The sequence below is a fragment of the Protopterus annectens genome, chromosome 5.part1, assembly GCF_019279795.1.
Source record: "Protopterus annectens isolate FY-2018-M chromosome 5.part1, PAN1.0, whole genome shotgun sequence".
NCBI lineage: Eukaryota > Metazoa > Chordata > Ceratodontiformes > Protopteridae > Protopterus > Protopterus annectens.
The window spans coordinates 710,513,132-710,533,864 of NC_056736.1; the positions used below are offsets into that span (position 1 = coordinate 710,513,132).

Genomic DNA, 20,733 nt, shown 5'->3' on the forward strand with positions numbered 1-20,733 from the left:
TATATCATTAATAAAAGTTGTACCTTATTACAGAGAGGAGGGTGTACTGGATATGCTCTATATCATTAATAAAAGTTATACCTTATTACAGAGAGGAGGGTGTACTGGATATGCTCTATATCATTAATAAAAGTTGTACCTTATTACAGAGAGGAGGGTGTACTGGATATGCTCTATATCATTAATAAAAGTTGTACCTTATTACAGAGAGGAGGGTGTACTGGATATGCTCTATATCATTAATAAAAGTTGTACCTTATTACAGAGAGGAGGGTGTACTGGATATGCTCTATATCATTAATAAAAGTTGTACCTTATTACAGAGAGGAGGGTGTACTGGATATGCTCTATATCATTAATAAAAGTTGTACCTTATTACAGAGAGGAGGGTGTACTGGATATGCTCTATATCATTAATAAAAGTTGTACCTTATTACAGAGAGGAGGGTGTACTGGATATGCTCTATATCATTAATAAAAGTTGTACCTTATTACAGAGAGGAGGGTGTACTGGATATGCTCTATATCATTAATAAAAGTTGTACCTTATTACAGAGAGGAGGGTGTACTGGATATGCTCTATATCATTAATAAAAGTTATACCTTATTACAGAGAGGAGGGTGTACTGGATATGCTCTATATCATTAATAAAAGTTGTACCTTATTACAGAGAGGAGGGTGTACTGGATATGCTCTATATCATTAATAAAAGTTGTACCTTATTACAGAGAGGAGGGTGTACTGGATATGCTCTATATCATTAATAAAAGTTGTACCTTATTACAGAGAGGAGGGTGTACTGGATATGCTCTATATCATTAATAAAAGTTGTACCTTATTACAGAGAGGAGGGTGTACTGGATATGCTCTATATCATTAATCATTAATAAAGTTATACCTTATTACAGAGAGGAGGGTGTACTCGATATGCTCTATATCATTAAGAAAAGTTATACCTTATTACAGAGTGGGAGGTCTACTGGATATGCTCTATATCATTAATAAAAGTTGTACCTTATTACAGAGAGGAGGGTGTACTGGATATGCTCTATATCATTAATAAAAGTTGTACCTTATTACAGAGAGGAGGGTGTACTGGATATGCTCTATATCATTAATAAAAGTTGTACCTTATTACAGAGAGGAGGGTGTACTGGATATGCTCTATATCATTAATAAAAGTTGTACCTTATTACAGAGAGGAGGGTGTACTGGATATGCTCTATATCATTAATAAAAGTTATACCTTATTACAGAGAGGAGGGTGTACTGGATATGCTCTATATCATTAATAAAAGTTGTACCTTATTACAGAGAGGAGGGTGTACTGGATATGCTCTATATCATTAATAAAAGTTGTACCTTATTACAGAGAGGAGGGTGTACTGGATATGCTCTATATCATTAATAAAAGTTGTACCTTATTACAGAGAGGAGGGTGTACTGGATATGCTCTATATCATTAATAAAAGTTGTACCTTATTACAGAGAGGAGGGTGTACTGGATATGCTCTATATCATTAATAAAAGTTGTACCTTATTACAGAGAGGAGGGTGTACTGGATATGCTCTATATCATTAATAAAAGTTGTACCTTATTACAGAGAGGAGGGTGTACTGGATATGCTCTATATCATTAATAAAAGTTGTACCTTATTACAGAGAGGAGGGTGTACTGGATATGCTCTATATCATTAATAAAAGTTATACCTTATTACAGAGAGGAGGGTGTACTGGATATGCTCTATATCATTAATAAAAGTTGTACCTTATTACAGAGAGGAGGGTGTACTGGATATGCTCTATATCATTAATAAAAGTTGTACCTTATTACAGAGAGGAGGGTGTACTGGATATGCTCTATATCATTAATAAAAGTTGTACCTTATTACAGAGAGGAGGGTGTACTGGATATGCTCTATATCATTAATAAAAGTTATACCTTATTACAGAGAGGAGGGTGTACTGGATATGCTCTATATCATTAATAAAAGTTGTACCTTATTACAGAGAGGAGGGTGTACTGGATATGCTCTATATCATTAATAAAAGTTGTACCTTATTACAGAGAGGAGGGTGTACTGGATATGCTCTATATCATTAATAAAAGTTGTACCTTATTACAGAGAGGAGGGTGTACTGGATATGCTCTATATCATTAATAAAAGTTATACCTTATTACAGAGAGGAGGGTGTACTGGATATGCTCTATATCATTAATAAAAGTTGTACCTTATTACAGAGAGGAGGGTGTACTGGATATGCTCTATATCATTAATAAAAGTTGTACCTTATTACAGAGAGGAGGGTGTACTGGATATGCTCTATATCATTAATAAAAGTTATACCTTATTACAGAGAGGAGGGTGTACTGGATATGCTCTATATCATTAATAAAAGTTGTACCTTATTACAGAGAGGAGGGTGTACTGGATATGCTCTATATCATTAATAAAAGTTGTACCTTATTACAGAGAGGAGGGTGTACTGGATATGCTCTATATCATTAATAAAAGTTATACCTTATTACAGAGAGGAGGGTGTACTGGATATGCTCTATATCATTAATAAAAGTTATACCTTATTACAGAGAGGAGGGTGTACTGGATATGCTCTATATCATTAATAAAAGTTGTACCTTATTACAGAGAGGAGGGTGTACTGGATATGCTCTATATCATTAATAAAAGTTATACCTTATTACAGAGAGGAGGGTGTACTGGATATGCTCTATATCATTAATAAAAGTTGTACCTTATTACAGAGAGGAGGGTGTACTGGATATGCTCTATATCATTAATAAAAGTTGTACCTTATTACAGAGAGGAGGGTGTACTGGATATGCTCTATATCATTAATAAAAGTTGTACCTTATTACAGAGAGGAGGGTGTACTGGATATGCTCTATATCATTAATAAAAGTTGTACCTTATTACAGAGAGGAGGGTGTACTGGATATGCTCTATATCATTAATAAAAGTTGTACCTTATTACAGAGAGGAGGGTGTACTGGATATGCTCTATATCATTAATAAAAGTTGTACCTTATTACAGAGAGGAGGGTGTACTGGATATGCTCTATATCATTAATAAAAGTTGTACCTTATTACAGAGAGGAGGGTGTACTGGATATGCTCTATATCATTAATAAAAGTTGTACCTTATTACAGAGAGGAGGGTGTACTGGATATGCTCTATATCATTAATAAAAGTTGTACCTTATTACAGAGAGGAGGGTGTACTGGATATGCTCTATATCATTAATAAAAGTTGTACCTTATTACAGAGAGGAGGGTGTACTGGATATGCTCTATATCATTAATAAAAGTTGTACCTTATTACAGAGAGGAGGGTGTACTGGATATGCTCTATATCATTAATAAAAGTTGTACCTTATTACAGAGAGGAGGGTGTACTGGATATGCTCTATATCATTAATAAAAGTTGTACCTTATTACAGAGAGGAGGGTGTACTGGATATGCTCTATATCATTAATAAAAGTTGTACCTTATTACAGAGAGGAGGGTGTACTGGATATGCTCTATATCATTAATAAAAGTTATACCTTATTACAGAGAGGAGGGTGTACTGGATATGCTCTATATCATTAATAAAAGTTATACCTTATTACAGAGAGGAGGGTGTACTGGATATGCTCTATATCATTAATAAAAGTTGTACCTTATTACAGAGAGGAGGGTGTACTGGATATGCTCTATATCATTAATAAAAGTTGTACCTTATTACAGAGAGGAGGGTGTACTGGATATGCTCTATATCATTAATAAAAGTTATACCTTATTACAGAGAGGAGGGTGTACTGGATATGCAATATATCTTTAATAAAAGTTGTACCTTATTACAGAGAGGAGGGTGTACTGGATATGCTCTATATCATTAATAAAAGTTTTACCTTATTACAGAGAGGAGGGTGTACTGGATATGCTCTATATCATTAATAAAAGTTGTACCTTATTACAGAGAGGAGGGTGTACTGGATATGCTCTATATCATTAATAAAAGTTATACCTTATTACAGAGAGGAGGGTGTACTGGATATGCTCGATATCATTAATAAAAGTTATACCTTATTACAGAGAGGAGGGTGTACTGGATATGCTCTATATCATTAATAAAAGTTGTACCTTATAACAGAGAGGAGGGTGTACTGAATATGCTCGATATCATTAATAAAAGTTATACCTTATTACAGAGAGGAGGGTGTACTGGATATGCTCTATATCATTAATAAAAGTTATACCTTATTACAGAGAGGAGGGTGTACTGGATATGCTCTATATCATTTATAAAAGTTATACCTTATTACAGAGAGGAGGGTGTACTGGATATGCTCTATATCATTAATAAAAGTTGTACCTTATTACAGAGAGGAGGGTGTACTGGATATGCTCTATATCATTAATAAAAGTTGTACCTTATTACAGAGAGGAGGGTATACTGGATATGCTCTATATCATTAATAAAAGTTGTACCTTATTACAGAGAGGAGAGTGTACTGGATATGCTCTATATCATTAATAAAAGTTGTACCTTATTACAGAGAGGAGGGTGTACTGGATATGCTCTATATCATTAATAAAAGTTGTACCTTATTACAGAGAGGAGGGTGTACTGGATATGCTCTATGTCATTAATAAACGTTATACCTTATTACAGAGAGGAGGGTGTACTGGATATGCTCTATATCATTAATAAAAGTTATACCTTATTACAGAGAGGAGGGTGTACTGGATATGCTCTATATCATTAATAAAAGTTGTACCTTATTACAGAGAGGAGGGTGTACTGGATATGCTCTATATCATTAATAAAAGTTGTACCTTATTACAGAGAGGAGGGTGTACTGGATATGCTCTATATCATTAATAAAAGTTATACCTTATTACAGAGAGGAGGGTGTACTGGATATGCTCTATATCATTAATAAAAGTTGTACCTTGTTATAGAGAGGAGGGTGTACTGGATATGCTCTGTATCATTAATAAAAGTTGTACCTTATTACAGAGAGGAGGGTGTACTGGATATGCTCTATATCATTAATAAAAGTTATACCTTATTACAGAGAGGAGGGTGTACTGGATATGCTCTATATCATTAATAAAAGTTGTACCTTATTACAGAGAGGAGGGTGTACTGGATATGCTCTATATCATTAATAAAATTTGTACCTTATTACAGAGAGGAGGGTGTACTGGATATGCTCTATATCATTAATAAACGTTATACCTTATTACAGAGAGGAGGGTGTACTGGATATGCTCTATATCATTAATAAAAGTTGTACCTTATTACAGAGAGGAGGGTGTACTGGATATGCTCTATATCATTAATAAAAGTTGTACCTTGTTACAGAGAGGAGGGTGTACTGGATATGCTCTATATCATTAATAAAAGTTGTACCTTATTACAGAGAGGAGGGTGTACTGGATATGCTCTATATAATTAATAAAATCTCTAATCGCCACTGGTAATCCCTTTAGGACCCACCATTGTACAAACCTAAAACAACTTGGCTGGCTCGAATTTCAAAACTACCTAATAATCCCTCAACTCACTATAGCCCACAACATACTACACCTTCCTGACAACACCCCTATAATCTCTCAACTTCTAATCCCTTACAACAATCTCAACTCACTTCGCTCCTCTAGTAAAATCATGACAGAATCAATAAAGGTAAACAATACAGCAGGTGGTTCTCTATTCACTAACACTATAGGTAGAAGTTGGAATCTCTTACCTAGTGACATAACCTTGACTACATCCCTGCCTCTATTCAAACAGAAAATTAAACTTTTCTACCTAAACCATTGGCTTTGTTCCTGCAGTGCACCTGATTAATCTTTTCTTTTACACATTTCTTATCTATTTTTGTCTCTTCCTCCCCTCCTTTAACTGTTCTAATTCTAACTATGCATAATTTATGTAAAATTGCTAATAAGTAATTGCAAATATGTAATGAACTGCATATGGTATATATGTCTCTCTTTAAAATTATCCTTCCCTCTGGATGGTCTTTTTGACTTCCAAATTTTGCTATTTCTTAGAAGTAATGATTTTTTATGTAATGTACTTAGTAATTAGTGGAGCTTTTCTCCTCGGGCCTCTGCTGAAAATGGACATGTATCCAGCCAGACTAGCCCGGTCAACAAATGTAAAATAAATAAATAAAATAAATAAATAAATAAATAAAAGTTATACCTTATTACAGAGTGGAGGGTGTACTGGATATGCTCTATATCATTAATAAAAGTTATACCTTATTACAGAGAGGAGGGTGTACTGGATATGCTCTATATCATTAATAAAAGTTGTACCTTATTACAGAGAGGAGGGTGTACTGGATATGCTCTGTATCATTAATAAAAGTCTTACCTTATTACAGAGAGGAGGGTGTACTGGATATGCTCTATATCATTAATAAAAGTTATACCTTATTACAGAGAGGAGGGTGTACTGGATATGCTCTGTATCATTAATAAAAGTTGTACCTTATTACAGAGAGGAGGGTGTACTGGATATGCTCTATATCATTAATAAAAGTTGTATCTTATTACAGAGAGGAGGGTGTACTGGATATGCTCTATATCATTAATAAAAGTTGTATCTTATTACAGAGAGGAGGGTGTACTGGATATGCTGTATATCATTAATAAAAGTTGTACCTTATTACAGAGAGGAGGGTGTACTGGATATGCTCTATATCATTAATAAAAGTTGTACCTTATTACAGAGAGGAGGGTGTACTGGATATGCTCTATATCATTAATAAAAGTTGTACCTTATTACAGAGAGGAGGGTGTACTGGATATGCTCTATATCATTAATAAAAGTTATACCTTATTACAGAGAGGAGGGTGTACTGGATATGCTCTATATCATTAATAAAAGTTATACCTTATTACAGAGAGGAGGGTGTACTGGATATGCTCTATATCATTAATAAAAGTTATACCTTATTACAGAGAGGAGGGTGTACTGGATATGCTCTATATCATTAATAAAAGTTGTACCTTATTACAGAGAGGAGGGTGTACTGGATATGCTCTATATCATTAATAAAAGTTATACCTTATTACAGAGAGGAGGGTGTACTGGATATGCTCTATATCATTAATAAAAGTTATACCTTATTACAGAGAGGAGGGTGTACTGGATATGCTCTATATCATTAATAAAAGTTGTACCTTATTACAGAGAGGAGGGTGTACTGGATATGCTCTATATCATTAATAAAAGTTATACCTTATTACAGAGAGGAGGGTGTACTGGATATGCTCTATATCATTAATAAAAGTTATACCTTATTACAGAGAGGAGGGTGTACTGGATATGCTCTATATCATTAATAAAAGTTGTACCTTATTACAGAGAGGAGGGTGTACTGGATATGCTCTATATCATTAATAAAAGTTATACCTTATTACAGAGAGGAGGGTGTACTGGATATGCTCTATATCATTAATAAAAGTTGTACCTTATTACCGAGAGGAAGGTGTACTGGATATACTCTATATCATTAATAAAAGTTATACCTTATTACAGAGAGGAGGGTGTACTGGATATGCTCTATATCATTAATAAAAGTTGTACTTTGTTACAGAGAGGAGGGTGTACTGGATATGCTCTATATCATTAATAAAAGTTGTACCTTATTACAGAGAGGAGGGTGTACTAGATATGTTCTATATCATTAATAAAATTTGTACCTTATTACAGAGAGGAGGGTGTACTGGATATGCTCTATATCATTAATAAAAGTTATACCTTATTACAGAGAGGAGGGTGTACTGGATATGCTCTATATCATTAATAAAAGTTGTACCTTATTACAGAGAGGAGGGTGTACTGGATATACTCTATATCATTAATAAAAGTTATACCTTATTACAGAGAGGAGGGTGTACTGGATATGCTCTATATCATTAATAAAAGTTATACCTTATTACAGAGAGCAGGGTGTACTGGATATGCTCTGTATCATTAATGAAAGTTATACCTTATTACAGAGAGGAGGGTGTACTGGATATGCTCTATATCATTAATAAAAGTTGTACCTTATTACAGAGAGGAGGGTGTACTGGATATGCTCTATATCATTAATAAAAGTTGTACCTTATTACAGAGAGGAGGGTGTACTGGACATGCTCTATATCATTAATAAAAGTTGTACCTTATTACAGAGAGGAGGGTGTACTGGATATGCCGGTGCTAGATTTGTTGCTGTCCATAGTAGTGGGGCTGAATGGTATAAAAATACTGATACTGTTTTGGAACTGCGTATGCCCCTCCCCATGTTTCTCAGTTCCATCACATGGGCATGCACAATTTATTTGCGCAAACTTAGGTGGTGGCAGCTGCCCATAGATGTTTGTAGGTACCTAGTGGATACTTACCTTCTGATGCCATTGTCAGAGAGAAAGAGAGAACAGGACTATCAAAGGCAGTCATTCATTTGTGCAGAATTTGGATTTTGGAGGGGTTGGCTTGGGAATTTGGTACTTACATTTTTGTATGGAATACTAGCAGATGCGCAGAATGCTATCTCCCCTTCAGTTCACACAGGGTTGGGCATTCCTTTTGTGATTGACATGTGCAGATGTATTATGTCATGCATACCTTAACCCTAATTGACTCTTGCCTCTTTGAAATAATGTTGGGGGTGAGAGAAGTAGAAAAAGTTGTAGTAGTAGAAGAGAGAGTAGTACTAGGTGGATTAGTTGCTGCTTCTACAGAGGAGAAGGGTGGACATCCTGTTTATCCAGGAGAGAAGATGGAAGGGCAGTACAGCAAAGCCACTTAGAATTTCAAGTCTACTACTCATGAAGAGGACAACACAGAAATGGTGTGGTGATGGGGGCTGTCTTGAAGGCATTGAGGGATGTCCAAATCAGTGATAGACTCATGGCAGTCAGTGTAGAGATATAATGCATTATTCATACTCTCAACCTATTCCCCATTGCAGGGTTGTGATGCTGAGGAAAAGAGTACATTCAATTAACAGTGGCAGGAGAATTTTAGTTTGTATTGATAATGGAGGCCCAGAATGTTCATATTGGGACATACAGTATAGGATATAAGGGCTGCCTTAGTCCATGTGAGTGGTGTAACAGGAATAAAGAAGGGGAAAGGCCACTCTAGAGTTCTGTCTGGCAAATGGCTTGTTAATGGTGAGGTTCAACAAGACATACAGTCACATACAAGACTTGTCAACATACATCATGGGTAGATTTTCTCCTAATAAGTAGTGGACATTGGGGTAAAATCAGAGATTGCAGAGTCATCCGAAGTGGAGACAGTCAGCCCACCATTATCATCTGCAAACAAGTGTCAGAGAAGGCTCTAACATCGCTAGAGACTAGGCTTAAGACCTGAAAGTTGGGAGGAGCAAAAGCACAACTGTATAAGGAAGTACTTAGGGCTCTAGCATCTTGGTGAAAAGAAGAAGAAACAGGTGGAGTCAAAGAATGGCAGCATCTCAGAATAGCATTGTGAAGACTGTAGGACAGATATGTGGCCGAGTGAGATATGGAAATAAGGCACAAGAAGGAAAGCTGGTGGTGGAATGCAGAAGTCCAGAAAGTTGGCAAAAGAAAAGACTAATGCGTGAAAAATAAGTGAGGGATAAGAAAGACTGACCAGGCTAAGAAGAAATACCAGTTGGCTAACAAAGAGGCTGAGAGAGCAGTTAGAATAGCAAAAAACAAGACATCAGAGGTACTGCACTAGCCTATAGAAAAGTGATTCGTAAGGTGACACAAAGAAACCTTTACTGAGTCGTAAGGCAGGCAGGAGAAATAAGATATTCGTCAAACACCATTCATAAGGGATGCTATTAACAATCTGATGACCAATCCACAGGACATTAAAGGTAGATGGAAGGAGTGCTTCCAACAGCTTCAGAATGAAGAACACTCCATAGAGGCTGTACTGCCCTAGGCACAGCCTTCATAGAGGCTGTACTGCCCCAGGCACAGCCTTCATAGAGGCTGTACTGCCCCAGGCACAGCCTTCAATGACAGAGGAAGAAGAGCCCACCCTAGAATAAATGAGCACAGCACCAAGTAAATGAAATCAGCAGGCACGGATGAAGTCACTGCAGATACGATCAAGATGTTTGAGTCATGGGAAAAGTGGCTCCTGAGAGTACTTGTAGCAGTATGGAGAGAGATTATATACCAGAAGACTGAAGAATAAGTGTACTAGTGTCCGTGTGCAAGATCAAAGGGAACATCCACAACTGTGGGCAGTTAAGATATATTAAAACACCTGTCACACTGTATAAAAGTTGTGGGAAGGGTGATCGATATAATGAATTGGCACAGCAGGAGAAAGTAAGATGACCGAGTAGCAGTTCAGATTCAGCTCAGGATGCAGCACAGCCTAATCACTCTTAGTCTTTTTAATTTCTCCCAAGTCTTTTGGGTTTCTAATACCATGACAGGAAATGGACCCCATTCCTAAGTCAAAGTACGAGTAAAGTTCATTATATTAGTATTGTTTCACTCTCTGATGTCAGCCAGTAGTGCTCTTTTGTGCCCAGTAATGACTGCTTCTGCAATTCATATGTAGCTACATGTATTGGTAGCATATCTAAGTACAATTGTAGACTGTTCTTTATAAGACCTGTTGCTCCTACTACTACTATTGGTACTGTCCGGGCATCTTTCTTCCACATTGCTCTCGTTTCTGCCTGCAGATCCTGATGTTTTATGACTTTGCGTCTCTCTGTATGCAGGACACTGTAGTCACTGGGTGTGGCGATTTCAGTGATCAATGCTACTCTTGTCTTCTTTTCTTGGACCACTATATCCAGTTTTCTAGCATATGTCTTTTGAACTGTTGGTAATGGGTTATCCCATGTGATATAAACTTCATCGTATTCTATGATGCTTTGTGGCTCATGTTTCCACTGTTTTTCAGCCACTTCAGTGCCTTAGTGTTTGCACAATCCCCAGTGCAACAGTCTTACCACATTGTCTTTCAGTATACAGTCCTTCTGCCATTAGTATGTCGCAAACAGCCATGAGGTGTGCAACTGTTTCCAGTTCTGTTTTTACAAAACCTACATTTGTCTGTTTCTCCCTCATGTTCAATGGACTTTGTAAACCAACGTGTACGTAGCCCACTATCTTGGGCTGCCAATAGTAACCTTTCATCTCTTGGTTTGAATTTACCTCTCCGTAACCATTCCTGTGTTCATTCCTGATCAACATGAGGTTCGTTCTTCCAGATGTTTTCTGTACTTGTAACTATATTTATGCTTTTCACAGTGAGTCAGTTGAAAAGATGTTCGAGATCAGGAGAGAGTCCAGCTGGGCATTCCTAGACCTGGAGGAAGCTGCACCAACTGCTGTTTATACTGGTAATGGATTACATTAACAAACCTATCCAAGGGTGACAGACAAAGCTGCTGTATGCAGACAATGTGACATTACAAGCAGACTCTTAACATGAGCTTCAACAGATTGCAGAGGACAGGAATGCAAAAGTGAAGGCACATGGGTTGAAACTGAGTGCAGACAAGCCAGATGTCATGGCAGCAAAAGGGTGGAATTAGAGGAAGTTGAAAATTGAGATAGAAAGAGAGAGAGAGAAATAGTGGAACAGCTTAACAGCTTAAGTTATCTGGGAGAGGTGGTTAAAGAAAAAGCAAGTTTGAATGAGGAGGCCAAAGCTAGAATATGAGGTGCTGCAGCCAACTGGCAACAAGTGTCAAGGGTGGTGTGTGAAAGCAAAATGCCAAAGAAGAAGAAAATTAAGGTGTACAAAACACTACTGTATAGTACAAAATCCTTGGCAGTGAAAGCAGAGCAGCTGATGGAGCTGGAGGGGCACCCTATTGAAATGTCAGTATTCCAAATTCCGAGTTCATCTTGAATATTGCTCTTCTCCTTTAAACTTCTTTCTTTGCAGGGGGCAAGCCCCCCCCACACACACACACACATCCCAGACTTATATATACTAACTCCAAGATCAAGAAAAGGGAATATTCCAGGAAATGGCCATCCTCAGACTTAGTATAAGTAAGTCCCTTTTTATTGGCTGTTTTCAGTCTCTGTGTTTTGGGACACATAGGTGGTCCTGACATTTCAAGTGGTTACCAGCTGGTGATGGAGATGAGGTGGCTGAGATGAGTGGTAGGATGCTCATTGTGGGACAGATGAAGAAATAATTGTCAGAACAGAAGACAAGAGTTGCTTCAGCTGCAGAGGGAAGCAAAGAGAACTGATTACAGTGGCTTGGGCACGTGTACATGAAAGCAGAAGACTATCTTGTGAAGAAGATTTGGGTGAGACAGGAGGAGGGTAAGAGAAAACAAGGATGCTGTAAACTGCAGGAACAACAGACTCTGCTGCCAGTACTTTTGTGTATGTGTAGTTGGGCTTGGATACCAGGATCATTGGATTGCCAGGTTGTAAATTTGTACAGAACTGGTGAAATGCTAGAGTGCCAGCTCAGGCACTTGTGGATTTGGAACAGAGCGTTGGTGCGTCTTTTAGATAACACTGCCCGACACATATTTTCAGAATGGGGATTGTCCACTTGAGTCCTGTCTGTTACACTGCTAGACAGAGTTCATGTATATATTATAGGGATTGATAGCAAGTGATGTAGGACGTCTCAATAGATACTTATGTTTAGAAAGAGGACTAAGATGTGGATAGAACTAAACTCTACCAGACCATACGTTTATTTATAGGATGAGGGAAATGAGCTTTGGAAAGGTTTAGATTCCATTAGAGTCTTAGTTGACATTCCGTTATGTGGAACAGGAGTTATGCACTAAAATAAGATAAGACAACTACACCATCAGTCCCTATCTTTTTTAGTATGAATCACCCAAGACAACAAGGTGCAGCAAGACTACCAGACTGTGTATTTTGTTTACAGACAGTGGAGATTGAGCAATGTCTATCCAAGGGTTATTTAGCTACATTGTGACACCTTTCTGACCAGAATGGAGAAATGCTCATTGAAAGATGGGTGCCTCCACTGCTCTGTCAGCTCAAGCGTTCCATTCGGAGGATGAGGAGGGAGCTGATGAAAGGGGATTTAGAATCATGAGACCACTAGCAGTCTTTTAGATATCTTTACCTATAAAGAGTAATGACTGAGTGATAGGAGGTAAGTAGAAGTTTTGGTTTGTCTATTCGTGTAGTAACATCAGACTACTGGCTCTTAAGTTTAATTTTACAGCGTAGGACTGTTGTCACTTTTCGGAAAGTATAGCAGTGGATGTGAAGAATGCCATGTCAGCAAATCCTTACTGCATGTGGGGCAGCCCAGTGTTTAATCAAGATGTAATCAGAAGTTGCTTAAAAAATGTCACTACATGTGAGAGCAGAGCACATGATTTAAATCTCTTAGGAGATAGGGGAGCCATGTTTTAAGACATAAGTCAGTAACACTCTTGTAAGAAAAGAATGAAGCACTTTTCTTAGACTACAAACCCTGTTATATTTTGCTGAATGTATTATATGTGTAACGTACAGTGTAATACAACTAAGTACTTTGTACTTCAAAAACTGTATACACGTGTATTGTGCAGCATCTGTTGTCTCACACAAGGTAGTCATCTTCGACAACCAGCTTCTCCAGTTTTTCAGCTCTCCTCAGTGCTGCTTTCTGTCAGTAGATCACTACTATGAGAGGCAGTGCCTGCCTTTAGCCACTGTTTTTTTGCTGCCCCCTCAGTTTTTTGCTTCATTCAGACTGGCTGTGCCCAGCCACACTCTGAACATGATTGAAGTCTTTCTCCGATGTATATGTTGAAATCTTCTCACACACACAAGCCTCAGTCTGATGACCCCAAGGCATTGTTATTACTCAGTTTGCAATGCTAGATCTGTCCAGCAAATACCTCATTTGGCAAACCCAACCACCAAGTCTCTGACCAATCTTTGGCATATGTTCTGGTATCAAGTACACGTGAACCTGCTCATGTTTGAATATGCTGTTTGTTATGCATATCTGTTACTTGCATAGTAGTCCTGCCCTCATTAGGCCAGTCAATCGAGTACAATGCCCCATTTGGCATGTACCTCACTAGACACCTGCAACAACTGGAGAAGCCGCAAAAGTACCTCACAAAGAGGATCCTAGGCCTTAAACACTTGTCCTATATGGACAGACTCAAAAAAACTCCAACTATTCTCTGTCTCATATTGCCTACTTAGGGGCGATCCCTGATTGATGTACAAAGCCATGTCTGACCCAGCTCTGTTAGAAATGCTGCATCTAAAGAAATCCCTCCACACCACACGCTCCAGAGACCTCAACCTCATTACCACAATCAGCAGAACATGCTAGAAGGACAGGTTCATAATCCAGAGACTGCCCATGCTATGGAATAGACTCCCCATACATGTCAAGCAGAGCACCTCACTGGTCCTCCTCAAGAGAAATCTTGATGAGTAGATGGGAAATAGAAAATTCACCCCGGGGATCACTCCAGTGGCTCTACTCGACAGAGGCACTAGGAACTAAGGTTAGGTGGCACGATGCCAGAGTAATCCTATGGGCTAGGCTTGTAAAGGCTCCAAGGCCATTAGCCTAGTACACACCTATGAACAGCTGTAACTGTTGTCATCCATACATCCTCAACCCCTTTTCCCATTTTGCTTATGGGGTCAGGGTGTCACTTTCACAGTGGCAGTCATCTCGAGCCATGGTTTACACCACCGGGTGGCTAGCCCTGCTACGGTAGTTCATTCGTACCACTCGATCACACACACACTGTCACCTACGACTTATTTAAGAGTGTCCAATCCACCTACTGCATGTCTTTGGAAATGTGGTAGGAAACCGGAGCACCCGGAGGAAACCCATATGACCACAGGGAGGACATGCAGGCTCTGCACAGATGGCACCCCAGCTGAGAATTGAAACTGAGAACATCTTGCTGTGGGGCGACAATGGTAACTACTGCACCACCGCGGCCACCAACTGTTGTCATGTGCTGATGGAAAGAGAGAGGGTTATCAACCCATGTTCCAAGGTCCCTAACTACATTTTTAGTGGGTCATTATTTATGCTGTGTGCTGAGGGAGAGAGTTGTCTATCAAATGTAATGGTATACTGCACATTTGTCCATTTAATCTGAGCTCATTTTTAGTACACCAGAGTTTCTGCTAAAGGATTTGGGTATCAGAGAGGGACTTGACAGTAACTTCTTGTGTGCAGTCATCTGAAAATTTAATTAACCTAAGATACTGGTTGTGATGGCCACCAATATGCAATGTCCCCACACTGGGCCAGTAATCAAGGAGCCTGAATCTTCACCACTAACACTGGAGAAGGATGTGCACTTGGAATACAAATGGATACCTTCAGTAGTTCCAGATGCAGACCTCTCGGCATCAAGTACAGTTTCCCTTAAGGGCACACAGGGAGTGCATACATCCTGGGGTCTGCATGTCTCTATATCTGTCTCCCTTCCGATCCACAGTAAGACTCCCCACTGGTACAGCTGTAGGGTTAGGTCCTCAGACGAGTGTCCAAACTAAGTCCTTCAGCACCCTCTTTGTGAACCCAGTGCTTTGTGTCCCTGCCCCAAGTAGCTGACACACACACACACACACACACACACACACACACACACACACACACACACACACACACACACACACACTTTAAGATTTAATTTTTTCAGACACACACACACACACACACACACACACGGGAAAGGCTGGCACAGATGACCTGCTCTACCAGCTTTTCCCAGGCTATAAGGTAGATTCACTGCCACCAGTCAGTTGCTATAAGGCTCTTACAAAGGGTATCCAATTATATGGTTCAATATTAATACTAATGCAGATGGTAGTAGTTGACCAATATAACTAGGCCTCCTGGAATGGCCTACATAGTGTCACCAAATAAATATAAGTTCTCTCAAAGGTTGGATACTTTCTACAAGGACCAGCCACAATAAAAGTTTTAAATATATTTAATTATAAATAATAAAACAGCATGAAAATGTTGAATATATATTTACAGTAAACCACAGAGTTCAATCACAGAAAATATTGAAATTAACATTGATGGACAGACTTGTACAAATGAAAAACACACACTGAACTAAGCTTCACTTTGGCAATGTTCATCATATAATTTTCTGACTTACCTTGTGAGTATTATGTATGTGTAGTACCTGTTTGGAAAAAGTTATTTCATACTCAGCTATTCTTGTTGCTTGTCCAAGCATGATGATGATATATGTTAACAGATTAACTGACAATTTCCAAGTTTACAGGCCAAATTACTTTTGTGGGTGTTGCTTGTTCTTTTGTTTTAAATAGGATTCTTCACGTGATATTCGTGAAGCCCTGCATGAATTGCTTTGTTACACAAATGTTTCTACCAAAGACTGCATTCGTCTTGCTTTAGTAGATTTGCTGAAGAACCTTACGAAGTATCCGACAGACAAAAATTCTATTTGGAAGTAAGCATTTTTTTTAATTTCTCTCATCTGTTTAGTCCATTTTATTTTATTTGAGTATGTAGTTGATTGTGACAACAGATTTAAAAAAGGGGGCAGCAAAATGTTTTGCTCTGCATAGTTTATTTCTCTTCATTTGCATTTTGAGCCTTGTGTTAACTGTTTAATTGTTTCTGTAATGATTCTTCATTATTCTGTCAATATGAATCACATTTGCTGATTGATTTGGCTGTATCAGATTATCGTTTTCTTTGTATTACTTTAACATTCGGCATATGCAAAAAAAAAGTTATTGTGGCACATTTTCTGTCTTTTTCTGATTCTTTAACCTAGGACAGTAGTGGAGCCTGGAAAATCTAACATCAAGGGTTTTGTGAAGGAAATGCAGCCAATTGAATTATTTTTTTTCTGTGATAAATTAGAGACTTGTAAGATGGTTTCTGACATGAAAAAACAATATCTACATTAGGTAAAACATATGGTACTTGCGTATTATCGCAACCAGATTTACGAAGTCCCATAATTTGTAAAGTTTTCAAAAAACCATGTCTGTTAACCAAACAAGAAGTGTGTAAGATAGTTTTTCACACAAGAAGAAGAATAACAACAAAATTCTTCTTCCCTGGTAGTGTCCCTTCCCGACCAAGACACCGGACTGCTGCTTCTCAGTCGTCGTTAATGTTACACGTCATGAAAGTCACTACCACATTCACAATAAAAGAAGGAGTAGAGAACATGGCCCGTTGACATAAAGTGACTCACTTATTTTGAAGGCTCCTTTTTGCAGGTATCTGATCAGTTGTTATACACCCGTGTTACAGCCTGGTCTCTCAAAAGGCACATTTAATTCACTCATAACTCCGAAGTACTGAGTTAAAAAAGTAGTTGTCTTTGTGGAGGTTTACAGACATCAGTTCCTGCCTTTTTTTCTGTAATATCGAGTTACTGTGTATGACATAGCACTTGCTAACTGCTTTACTGGCTTTAAAAAAAACCCAGTAAAATGCATTTTTTTTTTAAACTGGTAGTGTACATACAACCCCATGCACCACAAAGAGTTATGATCGGTGATCAGGAATGCAGGCTTTGTAAAGCAGTGTGCCACCGTGGAGTTCACAGAAGACATGAGGTGCGCCACGGAGGAGTACAGAATTTCACAGTCACTGCCACACACCCACTGTGACCCACTACTACTTGTTCACACACCCGTTTTAAGGTTAAAATATCTGTTTTTGCACAAACATGACGAATTATAGGACTTCGTAAATCTGGTTGCGATAATAACTAAGTGCCAAATATATAAATGTAACATTGGCTTTTGTTTTTACCTAAGAGTTCTGTGACTTTAGGAATTCTTGTGCAAGTAAAGGGAGAGTGGCCACAACCCTCTCTCTCAAAGGAGTGTAGGGTTGTTTTGGTCGTTGTGAGAGAAGCTGCCTTTAGCTTTGGCACATTTCGGAACAAACCGTCATATTTGTCACTGGTTTGTTTCTGTAGAGAACCAAAATCTGTACAGTTACTGATCAACAGCATTCACAGTAGCACTGTCCCCTGTACCTCGGACTGCCATCCTTATGCCAGGGTATTTTTTTTCTGCTACTAAGAATATTAAGGTATCCTCCTCAAAGCTGTCTTAGAAAGATTCTGAATGTGTCTTGTATTAAAACAAAGAGTGAGGAGGTCACACAGAAAAAACAATCAGTAAAAACTAAATGAAAACTCCAGCCAAGCTAGAACTTCCACTGAGTGACCTCTCAAACCTCTTGTATCAGAGGCATATGGGATATATGCAGATGACCCTCATGAACATCAGGTGTTTCAACTATATGGCTATTCTAAATGCCCATGACTTATTTCTTTTTAAGTCGTTTCAATGGACAATTTCAATCCAGATAGAACAAAATTCTGTAGCCCAACCCCTTCTCAAACTATTGGTCGAAAGGGGGATCCCTCAAGTCCTTATGTATCTTTGGCAAGGTCTTAAAAACAGGAGTAACTGGATTTGCAACATGAACAAAATCAAAAACTTCAGTATCTATGATATCATCCAAAACGAACTGAATGAGGCTCACCACAGCAATGAGAATCAAACCAACGATTTAATATAAAAACACAAACTGCAGTAACAAAAAAGTAAGCGCTTTCACGTTACAGGAACGCTTCTTCAGACTTAAAACCACTGCTATCTAAACTTCTTTTATATACCACAATCAATCTAATTAACTACAACTTAATTAAGTCATTAACCAATTCATCAGAGAAAATTCATTAAAACACTTAAAGCAACAACTTCATTACTAACTTTATATATATAAAAACACACATTTATTATATAAATTAAATAAAATAAAAATAACTATAGAAACTCATATATTCTTTAACAAAGAATAATATATTGCAATACCTACTATTTACAGATGAAAGGTGTAGCGATGGGAACCCCATGCGCTAATTCTTATGCCAACCTAGTGTTGGCTTATTGGGAGAGTACTTTTGTTCTATCACATGTGAATTTCAGTAAACACATAAAGTTCTATAAACGCTTTGTAGATGATGTGTTTTTAACATGGGGGGGTACTGTTTACCACTGTTTACTGTGATACCCAATGATTATGGGATGTGAGCAGTAAAGAAGTTTTTAGGAATAAACAATTATTTTAGTAGTGAAATTATTTTTCAAATTATTTGCTCATTGGAATTGGTTCTGGAAAATAACGTCTTCATGTTTGGTTCTAACTATTATTGGCAGAAGCAGGGGGTAGCCATGGGCACCCCCTGTGCAAATTCTTATGCCAATTTAGTATTGGCCCAATGGGAGGATGATGTCCTTTTTAAGGGTGAACATTTATGGAGGCAGTCTGTTATTTTTATGGTCGTTTTGTGGACGACGTTTTTTATTATGGAAGGGTACAGAAGACTCCTTATGTGAGTTTCAAAGGTGTTCAGAATCTACCACAGACTTCCTTAGATTCACCTTGAATTCTTCAACATCTTATATAGACTTTTTGGATGTGGGTTTAGGGTGTACATCAGATGGTTTTAAGACCAAAGTATTCCAAAAAGAATGTTGGAAGAACGTTATGTTAACTAAGGATAGTATGCATCCAGGCCATATTACCCAAAATATTATTAAGGGACAGGCACTTAGGCTCTCTAGATTACTTACTGAAGAAATAGAATTTCAAACTGAAATGAATAACTTTTCTGCTAGATTAAAAACAAGAGGTTATAAGGAAAGGGAGATAGAACAAGGTATATTTAATGTGGTTCAACAAAGAAAGGAGGTAGGGGCACCTTGGTTTTCTAAGCAGGGGCTGAGTAACAAAGAAGGAAGAATTAAGAAATTAAATAGGGGGCAGCAAAACAATAAGGTTAGAAGTAAAGTGAATTCATGCCTAACATCATCATCTTCTTCTTTCGGCTTTTCCCGGTTAGGGGTCGCCACAGCAGATCATCTGTCCACTCATGATTGGCAGTGGAGTTTTACAGTGTCGAGTTGCCAGCCAGGCGCCCAACCTTCCACAGAAAGCACACACACACACACACGCACGCACACTCACACCTAGGGCCAATTTAGTGTCCAATCCACCTACAGCATGTCTTTGGGATGTGGGAGGAAACCAGGGTACCCGGAGGAAACCCACGCGACCCCAGGGAGGACATGCAGACTCCGCACAGAAGGCACCCTAGCCAAGGATCAAACCAGAGAACCTCTTGCTGTGAGCTGGCAATGCTAACCACTGCACCACCGTGGCCACCCTGAATTTATGCCTAACATATGGCAGTAATAATAAGCAAGTTAATGAAGTAATTAGGAGGAACTGGAAGGTTTTAAAAATAGATGATGGGTTGAAAGATATAGTGAGCGATGAACCCAGGTGTACATATAGGAAACAAAATTGAAAGCAAATGCTCTGTGATAGCGATTCCTTTAGACGAGATGGTAGATCAATACTTTTTAATAATAGGAAAGGAACATTCCCCTGCCTGAAGTGTAAGGCTTGTAAGTTTATAAGTAAAGAACAAACCTTTATTCATCCTGTCACATAAAGTGTATACCCCGAGTGATTCAGGTAACTGTAATACAGAGAATATAATATATTTAGCCAGATGTCAATGTTGTATATCGCTTTATGTGGGGAAAACTAACTGCAAATTTAAGGACAGGATTTTCAAACATCTTTCAGATATTAGGTTAAAAAGGAATACAATGCCTTGTTTCAACACATTAAGGGAAATGAGGGACATGGTTTTCCTTTCAGGTTTTGC

At 38.1% G+C, this 20,733-nt stretch overlaps 1 protein-coding gene across 2 annotated transcripts in view; it reads left to right on the forward strand.

The window, feature by feature from the left end:
- INTS4 (integrator complex subunit 4) overlaps positions 1-20,733 on the forward strand; it is a 1,189,969-nt gene that overhangs the window by 535,491 nt on the left and 633,745 nt on the right. For both annotated transcript variants that reach the window (XM_044073339.1, XM_044073340.1), the window contains exon 12: positions 16,325-16,467. In XM_044073339.1, coding sequence (XP_043929274.1) covers positions 16,325-16,467 — 143 coding nt within the window. The remainder of the gene's footprint in view (positions 1-16,324; positions 16,468-20,733) is intronic.